Source organism: Mustela nivalis (genome assembly GCF_964662115.1).
Source record: "Mustela nivalis genome assembly, chromosome: 14".
In the NCBI taxonomy this organism is placed as follows: Eukaryota; Metazoa; Chordata; class Mammalia; order Carnivora; family Mustelidae; genus Mustela; species Mustela nivalis.
The window spans coordinates 87,127,308-87,147,474 of NC_139033.1; the positions used below are offsets into that span (position 1 = coordinate 87,127,308).

The following is a 20,167-nucleotide window of genomic DNA, read 5'->3' on the forward strand; positions in this document are numbered from 1 at the left end:
TTGACCAAGAAGTTAGAGCAAGCAGCCTGTACCACCTCTCCATTTCCTGTACCAAGGTTCAGGAAATCTCACTGCTGTTAGATCATCCCTGCTTGCTGTGTGGTAAAAATGACTGACTAGAAAATACTGTTAGGATTCCTTTTGGGCTTAAAATACTTTAGTTTCTTGAAATTGGCATTTCTAATAAATGTGTGTAAGAGTAACTTTTTTTCTACTTTTTATGTTCTAGCTGTAATAAAACAGCTCTAACAGAAACAAAGTTGATCACTGATCAAAATATGGAAATGAGTTTCTTACTGTCATGGCTTTAAAAAATGTCCAGATGTCATATTCATGTCCTTTGCTTTTTCATGTTGTTCTTGTGTATCTTCTATTTTCGGATACACTAAGATCAGAGGAAATAAGAGGATTAAAATGCAAAGAGATTTTTGGCTACTTGTAAAATTTCACATTCTTTTCAACATTAAAACATTTTTAATGGCGGGCGCCTGGGTGGCTCAGTGGGTTAAGCCGCTGCCTTCGGCTCAGGTCATGATCTCAGAGTCCTGGGATCGAGTCCCGCATCGGGCTCACTGCTCAGCAGAGAGCCTGCTTCCCTCTCTCTCTCTCTCTGCCTGCCTCTCCATCTACTTGTGATTTCTCTCTGTCAAATAAATAAATAAAATCTTTAAAAAAAAAAAAACAAAACATTTTTAATGGCTATAGCTTTTAGTTTTAAAATAATTCCTATTTATTCCTAAGGATATCCCTTATATTTTATCCCTTATATTTTAGGTACAATTCTCAATTTTCCACAATGAAACACTTACTTCTTACATGCTTCTCTTCTATTCTAATTATGGCAAAATTTGTACACTTTAAAGTCCGCTAGTCTACAAGTGAGTGATTGAAACTGAATAATACTCCAGAAAACAGGAGTACCACAAATAATAACTTAGCATCATGAATTAAAATCTCTCATTCTTGTGTTCAAGAGAAGTATTTCATGGCTTAGCTTGGGTACATTATGAGAAAATTCTTCTAGATGAGAATAAAATAAGAAATCCAAACTGTTGTCGCTGAATTTTGACTGGAAATTGTGGGTTCCTGTCTTTAGATAAAACAGTGTCACTGCTTTGCCATCCTCATGCTAGTTTGGGGGAAAACCTGTTTTTGCTTTGTCATTGGTATAGAAATGAAAGTTTATGCCTTTCAAGGTGTGCCTCATTTTTTGGATTGACATTTGCTTTACCTTGTCTTTTCTAAATATGGATAAGAAAGAACACTGCATAAATACCAGTTTGGATATTTAACTGGACTTAGGATAGAATAGAATTAAAATATTTTTAATGCGTCAATCTAGTTTTTAAGGATTGATAATGGAAATTACTGTTACAAAACAGTGTTGAGAAATTATATCTGATTGTAGCACATCAATTATTCTTGTTAACTGAACAAACTACTGCAGCTGGATTTCAAAGAAAACAAAACTTGCAAACTCCCTATTAAGTTCAAACATACTAGAAATCCGTTAAAAGTTCATCTTTTACTTTCTGACACTTTGTAAACTTAGACTGGAATTATGATCTCTACGAGCTCTACTTCTTAGCTTCTAAAATTGTCACCATTGAATTTTATGATCTTCATAAAAGAAACAAAGTTGAAGTTTGAAGCAAGGGCTTTCTTTCATCATCTCTCCATCCTTGATATTTAGTTGAAGGCCACCCAGCAGCTTGGCAATGGAATGCTTTACTGTGGTGCTGATTTTGATTTTGAAACTGTCCTCTGAGATAATTAAGTAGATCATGAACTTTCTACAGAGGCAAAGGATAGAAAACCAGAACATATTCTGTGACACAGAGGTTTTTCATTGTATGATCAGAAAGTACATGGTCAGTAATGCCTACCTTTGGGTTACTCAGAAATGACTCTGGAGGGGAAGAAAAATTAAAGATGTTGAAAATCATAAATTCTGAGGGTGTTTACCTTCAGGTCAGCAACATCAAAGGAAGTTTCAAAGTAAGTGAACTTTTTAAAAAATTTGAACCTTGTTGTTCTTTTCACCTAGAAACCATTATTTTAGCTCCTTGTCTTTCTTTTTAGATGATAGAAGATGTTTTGGGAGAAGGGTCAGTCTCCGCCAGTCGGTTCAGTAGGTGGTTCTCTAACCCAAGCCGGTCAGGAAGCCGATCCAGCAGTCTTGGGTCAACACCACATGAAGAACTGGAGAGACTAGCGGGTAAAATGGCTTCAGATTCTGACTTTTAATGTGGTTTTGAGCCTTTTTTGACATGGTTCATTCTGTCTTCATTAGGGTACAGTAGAGTTAAAGAGTCTCTGGGTACTTAAAACAAAACAATACAAAAAACCTTCAATTTGTGCCCCTTTTAATAACTGTTGAAGATCTGTTTCTGTGCTTTATTGGAACCAGTTGATTAATGAATATCTTTACTTGCAATATTAGGTCTGGAACAAGCCATCCTCTCTCCTGGGCAGAACTCGGGGAATTATTTTGCTCCTATCCCACTGGAAGACCATGCTGAAAATAAAGTGGATATTTTAGAAATGCTACAGAAAGCCAAAGTGGATTTAAAACCTCTTCTTTCCAGTCTTTCTGCAAATAAAGAAAAACTTAAGGAGAGCTGTAAGTGTTTATTAGAGTCTCCTTTACGCATTGAAAAAGTGTGGATCTCAGTCTTAGGGCACTTGGTTCTAACATACTGCTGTTTCATCAAAAGTCAAATAGCGAGTGGTTTTTATTTAATGTATTTCAAAATTTTTATCAAACAGTACCACCTTCTTGAGAAGCTATTAGTTGGTGGTTCATGGGCTTTTCCTCCAAGTCCTCCTCCTCACCTGGAGCTTGATTATTATACTCCCGTTAATGCTGTAGTCCTCCTGGGGATACGTTGGCAGCTTCTTACACCTTTGCCTCAGTCTGCCATGTTCTTGCTTAGTTATGTACCCTCAACATAGACCTTAGTTTTATGCCGTCTTCCTAAGTACAGAATTATGGCCTTATTTCCACTGAGCAGCCATGATTTTAAGTCTTCAGTTTGTTTGTTTTTGGTATCGACCTCTTCTGACCTCAGTTCAACTGTGAAATAAATTATTATTTTCACATTGACCATCATGGTTGCCAAAGAGCATTCCCAACACATATACCCTGGCTTGGCTTGATCTGGATTTTCTGAATCTTTCAGCGCATTCAGGAGTTGTGCTGTCAGTGGAAGAGGTAGAAGCGGGGCTCAAAGGCTTGAAGGTTGACCAGCCAGTGAAGAATTCGACTCCCTTCATGGCAGAACACTTAGAGGAGACCCTGAATGCTGTAACCAGTAATCGACAGCTCAAGAAAGATGGAGATATGACTGCATTCAACAAACTAGTGAGCACCATGAAGGCAAGTGGGACTTTGCCTTCTCAGCCCAAAGTCAGCGTAAGTATTTGGCACAAACCCCAGCCTTTTCTGCTTTTCCCTTTCTATTCCATTTCCCACTATAATAAATGGACTTAAAAAATGGTATTCTGAGTAAGTTGGAAGTTCTTTAATAGTCATTTGGTCCTTGATGCTTTTGTGTGTTCTTTAATTATCACTGTGCTATTTGTTACTAGAAAAAGAAGGCTTGTGGCTAATCTGTATGTTTTATGGGTGACAGTGTAACGATTAAAAGTTTTGGATATAACTTTAAGTGACTGCTAAAAAAGAAAGGGGGGGGTAGAAAAAATATTTTTTGGATGCACTCCAGAGGTTTTTTTGTTTATTCAGCTACTTAAGCCAAAATATCTCACCACGTTTTTATAGTAGAGTCTTTTCTTTTCACATATTTTAATCACCCCTGTATACCTGGAATTACCTGCTTTCTTGATTAGGCAGTTGGCTGTTGTACATATCATTTGTAAAATATCCAAGATGGATTTTTCAAGACCATTGCATTCTGTCAACTTACTAAATAGAAAAAGCTGTGACTCGTAAAAACGTTTTGGGGCACGAATTTGGGTTGTGCGTGTCGTGACTGTAGGTCAATAAATGCAGGTGCATAGCGCATACTGGCCTTTGTCATAACACATTAGTGGTGGCTCTCCGCCATGACCTGTGTGTTAGTATTGCTGTCCCTTGATAATAAAGGTGATACAGGATGCCAGACAAACCTGAATAATAAAAACATAAACATAGATTTCTTCTTGTTGCTCAGTTGCAGCAAATTTATTTAATTGTATTTTGCCTCTTGTTTTCTCCTGACATCTTTCTAGGAACTACAAGTTGGTCATGATATCAGTAGTTTTTCATGATTCACTATGCCTTGTACCAAGGGAAGGAAACTGGTGTTTTTTTATCTGACCAGAAGCTGGCAGTAGATTCCAACAGAGGTGCCGTTATTCCTCGCCTTATCGCCAGGACTGACTCTACCTCTGAAAGGAGGCATCTCAGGCAGACTTATTTCTTTGAATCTGACCACACCATGCCAATTATAGGGGAATGTTTCTCTTAAACCGCTGTCATAATAAATTACTTAAGAGTTGAATTATTAGATATACATCTTTTCGAATGAGGACTAGATTAAAAGATTACAAACTGTCCTTTCTTCCTGTTCATTTGGGTCTTAGTGATTGGACCCAAGCTATGTATAAGCACCCAGTCTTGTAAGTAGCTTCTTTTAGTGTGAATGAGTTAAAAAGTGGGAGCAGGGGGATTCAGTAGATTACCTGATGTTTTAAACATTTTGTTTCAGATATGAGGCTAGGGCTTGATATTGATGTAGTTGGCCCTGTGTTGTATGAGGGTAACTGGTTTGATGTTGAGGTTTCGGTGCTCAGAAATATATCTGGACAAGGGCAGAAGCTTCAGACACCTGTGTAAAGGGATGGATAATATAATTCAAGTTGCTACACAAAAAGTAGCACTAACCTAGGAAAGAAAGCAACAAGGAAAGTAATATAATAAGCACACCAGGTATTATCAAAATATTGCTTAATTTGCATGTTTTCAAGTTATGGTCTATTCCAAAATCAAGGCTTCAATTACTATGGCTGTATGTGTGATGTATACTACTACTGATCTGCCGCCATCTTTTAGCTTCAATCTAAACTCCATTTCAAACTGAATATAGAGGCTCTGTCTTCCAAATATAGTAAGCCACACGTGTAGTGTAAAGTTGCCCATTTTTGTTAGATGGAATTAAATGACTCTCGAGATCTCTTACTAAAAGCATCTACAGTTAGGGATACCTGAATGGCTCAGTTGTTTGAGCATCTGACTCTTGATCTCAGAGTCCTGGGTTCCGGCCCGGAGTTGGGCTCCACGCTAGATACAGAGCCTACTTGGTGGGGGGGTTGGGGGGTGGAAGGCAGTCCCAATTCTAAAACCAACAATAAAAGACTGGGCTATCTTTGGGCTCTTGTCACACCTTTGCAGCTTCACCTAGTAGAGGGAAGCTGTACCAGAGAAAGCACTTCAGGCAAAGCTAAATGGGCACAAGAATGTCCTGAAGTGCAGGTGATGATGTCAGTGGGATAACTGCTGCTTCACTGAAAGAACAAAGAGTGGAGGGTCTGAATTTTACCCTGTATATGAGAGCCATTTTGAAACAGCTCGTTTAAAAATAAATCTAAAATTTCCTGAAATGTGAAACTCTGAAATATAACAATTCCAGCCAAACTTTCATGTTGTTTACTAGGTTTTTTAAAACTACTGATCTGTGATCTATAAATCTTGTTTCAAAGATACTGGGTAGCAAAGGTTGCCTTGAAAATTAAAATCTATAAATTACGGCTTCTTACAAAGTGCTCCTCTATTTCACCATATTCTTTCTCCCTTCTTTTGGTCAGTGTTAAAACAGTGAAATGCACTAGGGTTTTCTCAGGGAGGAAACACCATCTGAGAGTCTCTGAGTGGACTTTGCATGTACATGTGAAGATTCTTTCCATTTCCAGATCTTTGGGACTATGTAATGAGCAAGTGGATCTAAGTTAGTTTTCTGTGCCTTAGATGTCATTCTGCTTAAGTGCTAACTCCCTGGGGAGTTTTTAATGATTTCTTGTGGTCCCCAATAAACATATAAGTTAAGTGTGTAAGAAGGTTAAAACCAGTTTTCCTTTGACTTTTTTAGCGAAACCTTGAAAGCCATTTGATGTCCCCTGCTGAGATTCCAGGCCAGCCTGTCCCTAAGAACATCCTGCAGGTACTTCACCATCTTATACCAAGATAAGAAGTCCTGAACACTAGTCCCTTGAACCGGTTTTGTGTAGTGGTCCAGCTTTGGGCCTTAGAGAAGGATCCATGTGGCCTGGCAATCAAGGATACAGTGTTGCTACCTGACATAGTTCTGTGTTGCTTTTAATCTCATTGCGGGGTGGGGAGGTGGTTGAAAATGACAAAGTAAGCCCTTGATTTCCAGCTTACAGGTTTGCAATTTCTATGGAAATTGGAAGTATCTAACACCTATATTTGTGCACTAATTTAAAGCAAATGTTGCTAGCTGCACAGTGACAGAAATGTGTTGCATGTACACGTGCCAAGTCCTTCAGTGGAGCATGAGGGAGATTCATCATTGGCTTCCAAAAATTAATCAATAATTCACAGCCTCAGACTAGGAAGAAGAATGAGGTTTGTTCACAAGGATGACTTTTTTTGCCTTAGGAACTTCTGGGTCCGCCAGTTCAGAGACCTGCTTCTTCCAATCTTCTGAGTGGCCTTATGGGGAGTTTGGAGCCTACAACATCTTTACTGGGGCAAAGAGCACCCTCTCCTCCCTTGTCACAGGTGTTTCAGACACGAGCAGCCTCGGCAGACTACCTTCGTCCTAGAATACCATCACCAATTGGTAAATCCTTTGTGCATAGATGTCTGCCCATTCTCCCCCAGCCTCCCACAAAGGTTATACTTGTTCCCTAGAACTTGCAAAGTCTTCATGGGCATCCCTGAAGAGTTTACAAAGAAATAAGTGAATTTATTATGCCTTTTGAGGGGGATGGTGAGGCACAAAATTAGAAGTTAGTACATAATCAACTGTGAGGTCTTGTGGCTAAAAGCTGTCTTAACATGAGTGTTGCACAAAATCTTAGTGTTCTGTCACCCTGGACCACTTTCAGGCTGCTGCCAGTCATACCTTGAGAGGAAGTTTTTGTCCTATTCTTCCCCAGTTAGTTAGATAGAATAGAAAGAGTATAAGCCTCAAAGCCCTGGACTCTACTTACCAGCTGGCTCAGTGATAATGAGCCAAATCACTGACTAGAAAAGCACTTCTTTCTCAGGTAGAGGTCTCAGCTTTGAAAGGGACAAAGCTGACAGCTTAGTGGGGTAGATGAATATACCAGCAGTTTGGGTCATTAAGTGCTCTGATTAGGGTCCACATAGCCCAGTGTGGAGGCATAGAAGAACAGGGACATGACCAGCACAGGACTTGCCTGAAAGAGATGGCGTTAAACAAGCAGCCATGTGCAGTCGTGCTGATACTTCTCTCGTGGCTGTGTGCTCTCTTGACACTGGTACACAACTCTCCCATCAGGTTTCACACCAGGACCACAGCAGCTACTCGGAGATCCATTCCAAGGCGTGCGCAAGCCCATGAGCCCCGTCACGGCCCAGGTCTGTCTGAGCTTTTTCTCTAAGTTGCTTGCTTGCTTTTCAACCTTATTATTGACTGTGGGATGGAGAATCGTTGCAATGCCTACAAGTGGTTTTGAACTACAATTTGAGCTCAGTAAAGGCTAGAAGATTGGTGAACAATTATAGTCATACTTCATTAAAATCCTGTTCAGGGGTGCCTGGGTGGCTCAGTGGGTTAAGCCTCTGCCTTCGGCTCGGGTCTTGATCTCAGGGTCCTGGGATGAAGCCCCATGTCGCGCTCTCTGCTCAGTGGGGAGCCTGCTTCCCCCTCTCTCTGCCTCCTCTCTACCTACTTGTGATCTCTATCAAATAAATAAATCTTTAAAAAATAAAAAATAAAGTCCTGTTCAGAGGATGGCAGCACAGTTTAGTCAGGTTTGCAGTGCCCCCTTTCAGCTGCTGCTTAAACATACCTTTCTGAAAGTGAAGAGAGCCTCCATAGAAAGTACATGGATTATCCTCATTTTTCTGCTGATCTTCCTCTACCACCTTGTTCAGCAGATGAGCCAGCTAGAATTGCAACAGGCAGCTTTGGAGGGGCTGGCCCTGCCACATGACCTTGCAGTGCAGGCAGCCAACTTCTACCAGCCTGGTTTTGGCAAACCACAGGTGGACAGAACCAGAGATGGATTCAGAAACAGGTAAGTTTACTAACTAATCCTACCCTTGTGGGAATTTGCAAATCACTTTTCCACAGATAAGCAATTAGTTATCCACAGTGAAATTCTGTGGTACACACTGATAGGTTTGTACAATATATAGTGAGAATTCCCTCTCCAGATATGCTGTAGAGGAAGTGAAATGATAGAATTCTGCAGGGGCATAGGCTTTTCATTCTACACAATTTTATATTCTTGATTTAAAGGAATCATTTTTACAAATGTAGTTAGTGGGCATAGCTCTTACTTGTTCTTACAAGATGATGAAAAGTAAAACTCCCCCTAGCTTCCTCCCCTACAGAGTCCTTGTTGAGTTACCAAACTGTCCTTTGATACAGGTTTGCTGATCCATTATTTGTTGGTCAGAGGTAATGGGTTTGTTGACCAAATCTATAAACAAGTGATTACTGATTTTAGTCTCCTCCTGTTTCTTCCAATAATTGCAATAAGTAGCAATATGAACAATAAATTAGGGAAAAGGGGCAGCAATACCATTCTTTTTTGTTATAAAATAAAACAGAAAACTGCACTAAACAAATGTGTAGCTTATTACAAGGTAGACTCCTTTGTTAGCTGCTACCCAGAAGCTCAAGCTGCTACCCAGAAGCTCATTATGTGTCTTCTCCCGGTAATACCTCTTCCCTCTCTCAGATTCCATCCAGCCTTTAAATGTAAATACCAGGGTGCCTGGCTGGCTCAGTCGGAAGAGCTTGCAAACTCTTGATTTCCAAGTTATAAGTAAGCGCCCCACGTTGGGTGTACAGATTACTTAAAAAAATAAATAAATAAACTTTTAAAAAAGTAAATACTTTAATTTTTTCAGTTTTATCACCAATATTTTTATCCCTGAACGTTAGGTCCTGCCCATACAGCATATTTGGTAGTGAAAAAGTACTTATATTTTGGGGCGCCTGGGTGGCCCAGTGGGTTAAGCCTCTGCCTTCGGCTCAGGTCATGATCCCAGAGTCCTGGGATCAAGCCCCACATTGGTCTCTCTGCTCCGCGGGGAACCCGCTTCCCTCTCTCATTCTCTGCCTGCCTCTCTGCCTACTTGTGATCTCTGACTGTCAAATAAATAAATAAAATCTTTTAAAAAAAAAAAAGATACTTATATTTTTATGTGATTCTTAAAATTGTCGTATCAGTGTCTCATTGTCTTGCTTCAGCTGGTTTTATATGTTGACACTTCCAGAAAACATTGAAACCAGTAAGCACCCTGTATTCTTACATAAGTACTCTATCTATACATAGTAGCCCTCAGCCTAAACAGAGAGCTCAGGACTGGTCTACTGAGCCCCTCACTGTATTTCTCTCTGTAACATAGTTTCTCATTAACTCATTGACTTGATTTATTGACCTTGAAAGCACTTTTGATATCCAGAACTTTATGTGCTTTTGGTAACAACCCTGTGAGGGAGATGGTATAAATAACTGCATTTTACAGATACAGAAACTTAGATTTTTTATTTATTTTTTTTTAAATTTTTTTTTTAAGATTTTATTTATTTGTCAGAGAGAGCAAGCACAGGCAGACAGAATGGCAGGCAGAGACAGAGGGAGAAGCAGGCTCCCTGCTGAGCAAGGAGCCCGATGCGGGACCCGATCGCAGGACGTTGGGATCATGACCTGAGCCGAAAGCAGCTGTTTAACCAACTGAGCCACCCAGGCGTCCCAAGATTTTTTTTTTTTTTTTAAATGCAAGTTCCTCAAAACTAATAAGTAGACCTAAGTCATTGTCCACAGAGCCTTCATGTTGTTCGAATCAAATGTCAGTCTCTCAGGCCCTCCCTGAACACCCTGTATACACTTGTGTCCCCCAAAAGACTTTATTTTTTTTTATTGTACTTACCACCTTCTGAGTTGTTTTTGTTTTTGTCTATCTTTCTCCCCATAGTAACCCCTTTACCCTACAACCAAAAGAATGTAATGAGGCCAGAGATTTTTTTTTGTCTGTTTCGTTTATTGCTGTATCTCCCACACGTCAGCCCAGTGTCTAGCACATAGCGGATGCTCAAGTATGTTCATCAGAAGGAAGAAATGATAGGTGTGCAGAACCACCAGACTTGGGGTTTTCTCCCGATCACTCCAGAGTACTACCGATCTGTTTCTCCCTCATTGTCATGCTCAGATTCACAGTGTGAGCAGTGCGTCTTACCTGGTACAGACTGGAAAGCCATGGGTTTAGGAGTCTTCTCTGTTTATGATTCAGGAACTCCCAGAATCACTAAGGCTTTGGCCCTCATGGTACAAGGTCTGATAGCTGAAGTGAGTGAAACTCTCATTAGCCAAGGAGCTCATATAATTCATTCTTCTCTCAGCCTTTGTATATCTTCATCAGTTGTTTCCTGTTTTCTCCAAGTGAAGGGAGAATGAGTAGAATGGGAATAAAGGGAAGTCTCTTCTTTTAAACTTTGGGAGGCCTGGGATCAGCCTTGTCTGTGGACCAGGAGTAATGGGGGATGCTGCATGTCCCTGGGTCTTGAGATAGCTGAAACTCTTTGTACTCTGATTTGAAGCAGTGTCTTACATAGCAGCAGTTCTACACCAGGCCTTGTGCTCGTCAGTATTGCTCCCTACTCTCAGGAGCACAGCCTGGCCCACAGAATGAAGACTCACTCTTAAGCTGCCCCACTGACATAACCTACAAAGAAACTATACACCAGTCCTGGATAACCCTACATTCCCAAGGCCTTGTACCTGATCCTTTTGCTTGAATTGTTGTTCTCCATGTTACAGCTTTCTCATTGATCACACTCAGTTTAATGCAGCTCCTTCCCAGAGATGCTTTCCCAGAGTCTTTCCAGTAGGAGTATTGTGTCACTCCTTCTCTACTTCATATTCCATTTCACTTTACTGTTATCTAATATCTACGTGCCTTAGTTTGCCCTCGTTAGTGGCTCCCCACTAGACAAGAAGAATTCTTGCAAGGCCCAGAACCATGTTTAATCTTTTGTCTTCCTTCAGAACTTAGCATGTGGTTTTGCATATGTTAGGCACTTAATAAATGCTTGGAAAGTTGAAATGGATGAGGGAAATGGGATATCCAAGTCCTGCTGGTCTTGAGTATTCTTTGGTTTTAGGATTTGGAGTTAAAGCAGCTTGAAGCTCATACTGATACTTGGTTTGTTCACAGGCAACAGCGAGTGACCAAGTCACCAGCACCCGTGCACCGAGGGAATTCCTCTTCCCCTGCCCCTGCTGCCTCCATCACAAGCATGGTCAGTGACCTCTGCTTTTGTAAATGACGTGAAGGCTTCTCCATTTGTGCTTATATAGTATCACTGTGTACCCCAAAATATCCTTAAGTGCCTTCATAGGAATAACTGGCTTACTAGTCTGTCATACCTGCTTATTTATTTGATCTTCCCCTTTCAGGATGCAGTCTTAACTCTTAGGGTTCTAGTGAAGCCCCTACATTGGGGAAGGTATGGTCCAGCAGATGGAGGAGTATGGACTAAAACATACCAAATGATACAATACGTTCAAACAAGTGAACAGTTGGAGTAGGGAGTAGAGGATGATAGGGTGAAAGATAGGAGGTGAGATGGATGGAGTGAATGGGTTGGATCATGGGGAATCCAGTGAAACAAGTTGGGGACTTCACAGATTCAGGTCTGTGATATGAATTAAAGCTAGGACAAAGGAGTTTGCTTATTTGTGTTGTTAAATCTAGTTTTACAACTGACTCATTCATATATTAGCTTTTCTTTTTCTTTAAGTTTTATCCCCCAGAAACTTCTATCACCATCAAAGCTGGTAGAGAAGGGGAAAAACTGTTACTCTGCTTCTGGACCCCAAGTGGGTCTTTGCACAAGCACTCTGAAGACAGGGTCTAGAAGGGGTTCTCTGTTCATAATTCATGCCCTGTCCCCTGCCATCAAGGAGTTAGGGTTAATGAGAAAAGGCACATGCACAATAAAATGATCAAAGTTAAAATGGATATTGAAGAGATGGGAACAAATGAACCCAAAAGGTGAATCCTAAGGGGTGAGGAGACTGTTAACACAACTGTGAATTTTCTGGTAGCCAAGTTAAGATGCGATATGTTAAGAGTAGAGAAAAATTTAGGTTTTGAGGTTGTCTTTGAACTTCCCCAGCTGGTAAAGCTCTTGCTCTAGGGTATACTTCTGGCCATGTACTTCCCTGTTCTCAGCCTAATCCCAGGCGAGGGAGATGGTTGAAGCTGGGCTACCATAGTTAGGCCTCTATCACCACAGACACAGACAGGTGGATAGGTTGAAGCTCCGTGCTTTAACTATGTTTGTGCTAGAGCTAAATCTAGGTTTTGATGAAAATGCGATGTGAGCAAGGGATGGTGCACTTGGGGTACCACCTGTCTGGTCCATCCTGTTTCTCTTCCTCCAGCGGCTAGACACCAGAAGGTTGGAGTTGGTCTCTGCCACGAGTAGCTAATAAGGGGACTGGCTCTTCAGCTTGTTGAGCAGCTTGACCAGTTAAGCCTGGCTTGATTAGGAAAGACATTTAGAGAACACGCTAATACTGTTTTTCTCTGCAGCTTTCTCCTTCCTTCACCCCTACCTCAGTGATTCGTAAAATGTATGAGAGCAAAGAGAAAAGCAAGGAGGAGCCAGCATCTGGAAAAGCAGCTCTTGGTGACAGTAAAGACGACACTCAGAAGGCCAGTGAAGGTAATGCAGAGCTCTTGAGTATGTACTGCCCAAGAAAGTATGTGATGGAGCACAGGGTTGAGTGCTCACCAGCTGGTCTGATTCTCAGCAAATCCCTACACAAAACCCCTGCCTGCTTTGGACCATAGTTCGGTGTCTGACAGTGGGGAAAAGCACTGTACCAGTTCACAATTGCTTAGGCATCTGAAATTCTGACCAACCTAATAGTGGTATGAGTGCTAGTATGAGGAAGAGTGAGTATTCGTTTAGAATCATTTTTTAAGATCTTTATTTATTTGAGAGAGAGAGCATGAACTTGTGGGAGGAGCAAAGGAAGAAGCAGACTCCCTGCTGAGTAGGGAGCTGGATGCAGGGCTCCATCCTGGGATTCTAGGATCATGACCTGAGCCACCCAGGTGCCCCTAGTTTCGAATGCTATTGAGGCTTCAAAGTTGAATTATTAGTACATTTATTTGGCAGATTAATGTGGTACAACCCATTTTACTTCTGAAGTGTTCTCTCTAGTCTATGGAGACTAAGTGTCCAATATAATCCAGGAATGGGTGAAGCATAAGGTGTGAAGAGCCCTTTAGAAGTATGTAGAAAGGGTGCCTGAGTGGTTTAGTCGGCTAACCATCTGACTCTTTTTTTTTTTAAGATTTTATTTATTTGACAGAGAGAAATCACAAGTAGATGGAGAGGCAGGCAGAGAGAGAGAGAGGGAAGCAGGCTCCCTGCTTAGCAGAGAGCCCGATGCGGGCCTCGATCCCAGGACCCTGAGATCATGACCTGAGCCGAAGGCAGCGGCTTAACCCACTGAGCCACCCAGGCGCCCACCATCTGACTCTTGATTCTGGCTCAGGTCATGCCCTGAGGGTCATGAGATGGAGCCCCAGCTGTGTGCTCAGCTCGAAGTCCACTTGAGATTCTGCCTCTCCTGCTGATTGATTGTGTGCAACTCTCTTTGACTTGCTCACTAAATAAATAAAATCTTAAAAAAAAAAGGGGGTATAAAGAAAATGTTGCACAGTTGGGACTGTCAAGGATGTGGTGAAATAGATTCTAGTTAGTTAGGTTTACACAAGTCTACAGTATTGGTTTGAAAGCTTTTTGCCTGTGAGAAAGCTTCTGGGAAAAAGGAAATCCTATTGGTTCTACTAAAAGGCAGTTCAGATTCCTTCACTAGACTCTAATTTCTGTTGTGATGGATTTGTATAATTTTACTTTCATTTGATTTCCCCCTTAGGCTAAAAAAAAAAGCATGTTAATCCCAAGCACTTAACTAGTACTAATTCCCACACAGATCTGAACCACAGCCATATGGGCAGGCTGAGCAAGGTGCCTGTCTGGTTGAGACAACCAGACCTCAACCCAGCTTCACTTTCCCATAGCTGTTCCTGGGTTTGGGAGGATTATAAGAAAAATAAACTCTGTTCCAGCAAGGTATTTGGAGACTAGCAGTCCTGGGGTGTAGTTCCAGCTCTGTTCCTCACTACTCCTGTTACCTTGACTAGGCCTACTCATGAGGCAAAAATGATGGTTTTTATGATACAGTCCTCTAAATCTGTTGAGAGGATCAATTAAGGACTGTAAACCTTCTAAGAAATGAGATTTGCTGGATCGTTGGGAAGGCCACGTTTGGGTGAAGTTTGCCAATACCAAAATATTCTCTGGGTCCTTACAGAGAACTTGCTGTCATCGAACAGTGTGTCCAGTGCTGATCGGGATTCTTCTCCCACTACAAATCCCAAACTTTCAACGTTGCAGCGGTCTTCATGTTCTACCCCACTGTCTCAGACTAACCGTTACACCAAAGAGCAAGATTATCGACCTAAAGCAACTGGGAGAAAAACACCTACCTTGGCATCCCCAGTTCCAGGAACACCTTTTCTCCGTCCTGTCCACCAAGTTCCCCTTGTCCCCCATGTCCCGATCGTGCGGCCTGCTCACCAGCTTCACCCAGGGTTGGTCCAAAGGATGCTGGCCCAGGGAGTACATCCACAGCATCTTCCAAGTTTGCTCCAAGCTGGTGAGTTTCTGACCTTGCATGACAGCAGTTGCCAGAACTGATAAAGTATTACAGCTTTGAGAGGTTTTTTTTTTTTTTTTAATCCCTAGAAAAATGTTGGTAGATTTTTCCATCTAACTGGTGGGTAGTGGGTCCAATCCAAACTATCCTTTAGTCTACTGAAAAATGAAGAAGCTAGCTTAAGCATTGCTCACTGTTCAACTTGTACTTCAGCAAAGCTTGAAAACTTCCAGGCAGATTACGTCTTACCAGTTTTTTTTTTTTTTTGTTTTGTTTTGTTTTTTAAGATTTTATTTATTTATCAGAGAGAGAGAGGGGGAGAGAGCGAGCACAGGCAGACAGAATGGCAGGCAGAGGCAGAGGGAGAAGCAGGCTCCCTGCTGAGCAAGGAGCCCGATGTGGGACTCGATCCCAGGATGCCGGGATCATGACCTGAGCCGAAGGCAGCTGCCCAACCAACTGAGCCACCCAGGCGTCCCGTCTTACCAGTTTTTTTTTCCGCCCCTGCCCAACAGGTGTACTTCCTCCTGGGATGGACCTGACTCATTTACAGGGATTATCTGGCCCAATCTTGGGTCAGCCCTTTTACCCTTTACCTGCAGCTAGTCACCCTCTCCTGAACCCTCGCCCTGGGACACCTCTGCATCTGGCAATGATGCAGCAGCAGCTACAGCGCTCAGGTAGGCTCAGCTTTGGGCCAGGGCAGCTGGGAAAGGCCGGAGTAGGATTCAAGCTTTTGGACCAGTTTCCAGTGAGGGGATGAATTATGTGATTCATTCTTTAACTTATCCTAGCAAGAGTAGGATAAGGGGATAACCAGAGAATAGGATGAAGTAAACCAACCTCTGTGGGATTTGGAACTCCTATTCCCATAGACAGTGAGAGAACAGACTATGCTTTGGCCTTTTTTTGGTCCTCTGCCTCTTAAAGAGAGGAGGCTGACAGGTTTAGCATGGAGACTCTCCAGAGCAAATGCCCTCTCACCAGCTAAGGTTAGTACTTCTATGATAGGGCTGCTTGTTATGGGCAGTAGTGGTCATGTCATTTATGACGGCTTCTGAATAGTTCTGCTTTCCAAGGTGCTGTCTTCTGGCATTTTTAAGGATTTGAGGGAGGCAAGGCCTGATACAGAACTATGTTCCCCTACATGCTCTGAATGATAACCTTCTTTCTTATCCCCATAGTTCTTCATCCTCCAGGCTCTGGTTCCCAGGCAGCAGCGGTCAGCGTTCAGACGACCCCTCAGAATGTGCCCACCAGGTCAGGCCTGCCCCACGTGCACTCCCAGCTAGAGCATCGCTCCAGCCAGAGGAGCAGCTCCCCCGTGGGCCTCGCCAAATGGTTTGGCTCAGATGTGCTACAGCAGCCCCTGCCCTCCATGCCTGCCAAAGTCATCAGTGTAGATGAATTGGAGTATCGTCAATGAACAGGGCAGGCAGACTCACCTGTGCCTGGACCTATGGTGGCACCTTGATTAGGACTCTGCTTCCTCATTGCGGGTTGGTTTATGGAGTTTTACTTTGGAGCACTCTGTGAAGCTATTTAGGGAAGCCCAGGCACCTGGTGTGGTCTGCATTGAGGGAAGGATCTTAACCAATCGAATGGAGCCTACATGGTCTGAATACAGGATGCACATTGTTGTCAATCCTGGAAGTAGTCTTTTTTTGTAAGATATGTGAATGAAGTGTTGGTGTCTTCACCAAGAGGTGGCACCTAAGGGTTCTGAGGAAATAAATGTATAGACCCTATGTACAGACTTGTGTATAAACAACTTTTGTATATACATATAGGATAGCTTTTTTGAACTTATACAGCTGTACATAAAAGTAGCTGATATTAGTTAAGCCTGTGTCAACAATTTGATTTTTTCCACTTGTACATTTGGGACTTTTTCTTTTGGTTGATTAAAGTTGCATATGCTAAGTGTGTGAATGAAGTGAATGACGTTGTGTTCTTTCTGAATTCATTCCTTCTCATTTACAGCCAGCTAACCTGTAAGGTTCGGTAGGTTCCCCAAGGGAAATCATCTGAAGTTTAATTTTTCTTAAAATTCAGAATTAAACTCTTTATCTCATTTAGAAGGAAGAGGCACTGGCCATCTTTTTTGAGCCTTAAAGACCCTAATGGGCCAGCTTAGGCTGGAATGACCCTATAGGAAACCTTGCAGTTAACACCAGATTATAATGTGTCCAGTCTTCAATTAAAACCACCCAGTGAAAACAATGTATTGGGTAATCATGTATATGGTAGCTTCTCCCAAACAAATGCATGTTTACTCGGGCAAAAGTGAATAGTCCGTCAGCATCCTGTTCTCCAGCTCATAAGCCCCCTATTAAAGAATAGGACCAGAGAGTTTTCACTCAATCTATTAATTAGTCTTTTTCATATGAAACTGCCCTAAAAACTGTGTCAACAGACTTTGTGCTTTGTGTCTCATTCCTCAGCTCATAATTATTTTCATTATTTACCTTAACTGTATGCACAGCATTAGAAAACAGTATTCTACCAGAATACTTTAGCTATGGTCTTGAGCAAACCCCTTTCCTGACTGAAGGTTTTTCAGTCCTACTCTCTGAAGTGGTAACTTTTATTTCTCAAACTCGAATCCATTTGCCCTAGTTCTCAATACTTGTCCATGGAGGGCCGTCAACGCTACTCTGACTTCATGCCAGAGGGTCAAATAATGAGGTAGTTCTCTGATTCACAGATGAAGGCCAAGGTGACTGATTACAGGGATAAAAAACAGCCTTGAGTCTTCAGTGTTAGGAGTTTTGCCTATGAGCCTGGAGCTGCCCACCATGACTCGTTATTTCCAGGAACACAAGAAACTAGATTGCCTTTCAGCAAAACCTAGCTTTATGGACTGAGCACGAGGTCTGTCTTGTCCTTGTACTTCATCAGTCCTTCCACTCCCCAGGCCCTCATGGGATTTGCTCTTGGGATTCCTTAGCTTTAGAAATAAAGCCTTTGTTTAGAATTCTTGCATTTCCACAAGCAGAAGCTGGAAAGCAGTCTAAAGACAGTAGAACACAGATGCCTGAATCCAGTTCCATCTTTCCTGTCTTCTTTGACTTCCTAACCCCACTTCATGTTGAACCAAGAGTTATAGGTGTTTGGCGGAAGAACTGGGCTCGAGTTGCCAATTTTCAGACTAGAAGCTGATACGACCGAAATGAACAATGTAGGCACCAAGCAATGGGCAAAGCCATTTGCCAGTGGTTGGTGAGATAGAGCCAGAAGGAAGTAAGGGAATGTTGCAAACACTAGCACAGAAGGTAGATTTTAAAATTATTTTGGTGTAGGGGAGGGAATGGAAGCAGAAGAGGAAACTAATGCAGTCTTCAGGAGCTAAGAGCCTGATAAAAGGGTCAGGGCAGGAGGAAATGATGTCTCTGCTAACAGAGGAGGGGTCATGTATGTAAAAACTTTGGGAAGTCTAGCAGGCCTGAGTGTTTAGAAGCAAGCAGGACTAGAAAGATGTATCAAGACTAGAAAGATGTACAACACAAAGGTCAAGAGAATCATGGGAATAAAAGATGCAGCAGAGGGAATACCGGCAATGGTACTGCATGGTGACAGCTACACTTGTGAGCATAACATGTGGACTTGTCGGGTCAGTGTTGTATACCTGAAACCAATGTAACACTGTGTGTCAACTACAATTAAATCAGGATGTGGAAGGCAGCCTCAAAAAAAAGGAAAGCCACAAAGAGCCTCATGGAAGACCTGCCTTTAGGGAGGGTGGGTCAGGAAGGAGCAAAGAGAATGCCTCCCAAAGGAAGCAGCTGAGCAGCAGGTACACAGGAAGTCAGGGTAACCATTAAGTGGGGAAAAAATAGGCTAGTACAGACAGCTCTTCTTTCAGGAGACAGCTATTGAGTATCTTTAAGAGAGGTTCTACTAAGAAGAGTAGCAGGGTCACCAGCCCTTCTTTTAAATAAGTAAGATGAGCAAACAAAATTCAGGAATGGGGGCACCTCAGTGGCTCAGTGGGTTAAGACTGTCTTCGGCTCAGGTCATGATCTTGGGGTCCTGGGATCGAGCCCCGCATCAGGCTCTCTGCTCTGCTTAGCAGGGAGACTGCTTCCTCCTCTCTCTGCCTGCCTCTCTGCCTACTTGTGATCTCTGCCAGATAAATAAAATCTTAAAAAAAAAAAATGCAGGAATGAAGATAACTTACAGGAGTAAACTCTTCAATAATTCTATTCTCTTCACCAACAGCTGATTCAAGCATAGGCTTGTGCCCAATTTAGGACATAAGACACAAGGACAAACTGGGCAGTTTCTGGCAAATAGCTTCCCACAACAGTAAGAATCAGTCCTAATTATTATCCTCTGGATGCTGGATGTAAAGCCTGGGGCTGCAGCAGACATTCTGATTGTGAGGGGACCCAGCTGCTCAGCAAAGCCAACGAACTGCAGTGGACAGAGTTGACTGATGAAAAAATTTGGATCTTCAATGGCATCACAGCTACTGTGAGCCCATCTGAGCACTGTTACAACTTAGATGAGAGATCAAGTTTCCTTCCACATTAACTTGTTAGTGTTTGCTGTTAAACACAGTTAAAGGCATTCTAACTAATGGCACAGAACAGTGAGTCTGTTGTGCTAAAAAAAAAATCAGGAAAGGGGCACATGGTTGGCTCAATAGGTAGAACATGTAGCTCTCGATCTCAGGGTCATGAGGTTGAGGCCCACACTGGGTGCAGAGATTGCTTAAATAAACGAACTTTTTTTTAAAAAATATCACAAAAGAAATGGAATGTGTAACCATACAGGAAATTCGAGCCATGCTGTGACAGCCAAACCTTGTAATCTTGGGAGTCCATGAAGAGAAAGCCTTTACTAAAGGAATGCCTCTCCTTAGCAGCCCTACCCCTGCCAGGATTCCTCTCCAAGAACTCTCAAGTCTAAGCCCAAAAGGTAAAGAAAGGAAAATGGTAAGGTAATGCTCTCCTTAAGCATCAAGGGGTCACTGAAAGGCAGAGAGGAGGATGCTGAATGATGGAAGCAAGGCCTGTTCAAAGCACATCCTGAGGTCTTTGATGAACTAGATTTCAGCAACCTCTTCTACCCAAATCCTGGCAGTGCTAAATCCTTGCTCAATGATGTGAATTTGAACATGAGGATTTCTCTGAAACCCAGTATTTTCTCTGGTTGGAAAGCAAACCTTGCTGGAAAGCCCATAGCTCAGAAAGCCGATGTTTCTCTAAACAGCTGGGGGTAGGTCCAGATTTTGGTCTGATACCTATCATGAATGCAACAG

The 20,167-nt window shown here is 42.2% G+C and overlaps 1 protein-coding gene across 15 annotated transcripts in view; it reads left to right on the forward strand.

The window, feature by feature from the left end:
• The window catches only part of EIF4ENIF1 (eukaryotic translation initiation factor 4E nuclear import factor 1), a 45,469-nt gene extending 28,636 nt beyond the window's left edge, over positions 1-16,833 (forward strand). For 4 of the 15 annotated variants that reach the window (XM_082697857.1, XM_082697847.1, XM_082697856.1 and 1 more), the window contains exons 8-19: positions 2,083-2,218; positions 2,444-2,623; positions 3,183-3,415; positions 6,087-6,158; positions 6,617-6,800; positions 7,485-7,564; positions 8,087-8,226; positions 11,378-11,462; positions 12,761-12,893; positions 14,557-14,901; positions 15,417-15,581; positions 16,086-16,833. In XM_082697857.1, the coding sequence (XP_082553983.1) occupies positions 2,083-2,218; positions 2,444-2,623; positions 3,183-3,415; positions 6,087-6,158; positions 6,617-6,800; positions 7,485-7,564; positions 8,087-8,226; positions 11,378-11,462; positions 12,761-12,893; positions 14,557-14,901; positions 15,417-15,581; positions 16,086-16,327 (1,995 nt within the window). In that variant the 3' untranslated portion in view covers positions 16,328-16,833. Of the gene's footprint in view, positions 1-2,082; positions 2,219-2,443; positions 2,624-3,182; positions 3,416-6,086; positions 6,159-6,616; positions 6,801-7,484; positions 7,565-8,083; positions 8,227-11,377; positions 11,463-12,760; positions 12,894-14,556; positions 14,902-15,416; positions 15,582-16,085 lie in introns of all 15 variants that reach the window. The other 11 variants (XM_082697855.1, XM_082697854.1, XM_082697852.1 and 8 more) reach the window with 3 other exon arrangements.
• Positions 16,834-20,167: the final 3,334 nt, after the last annotated feature.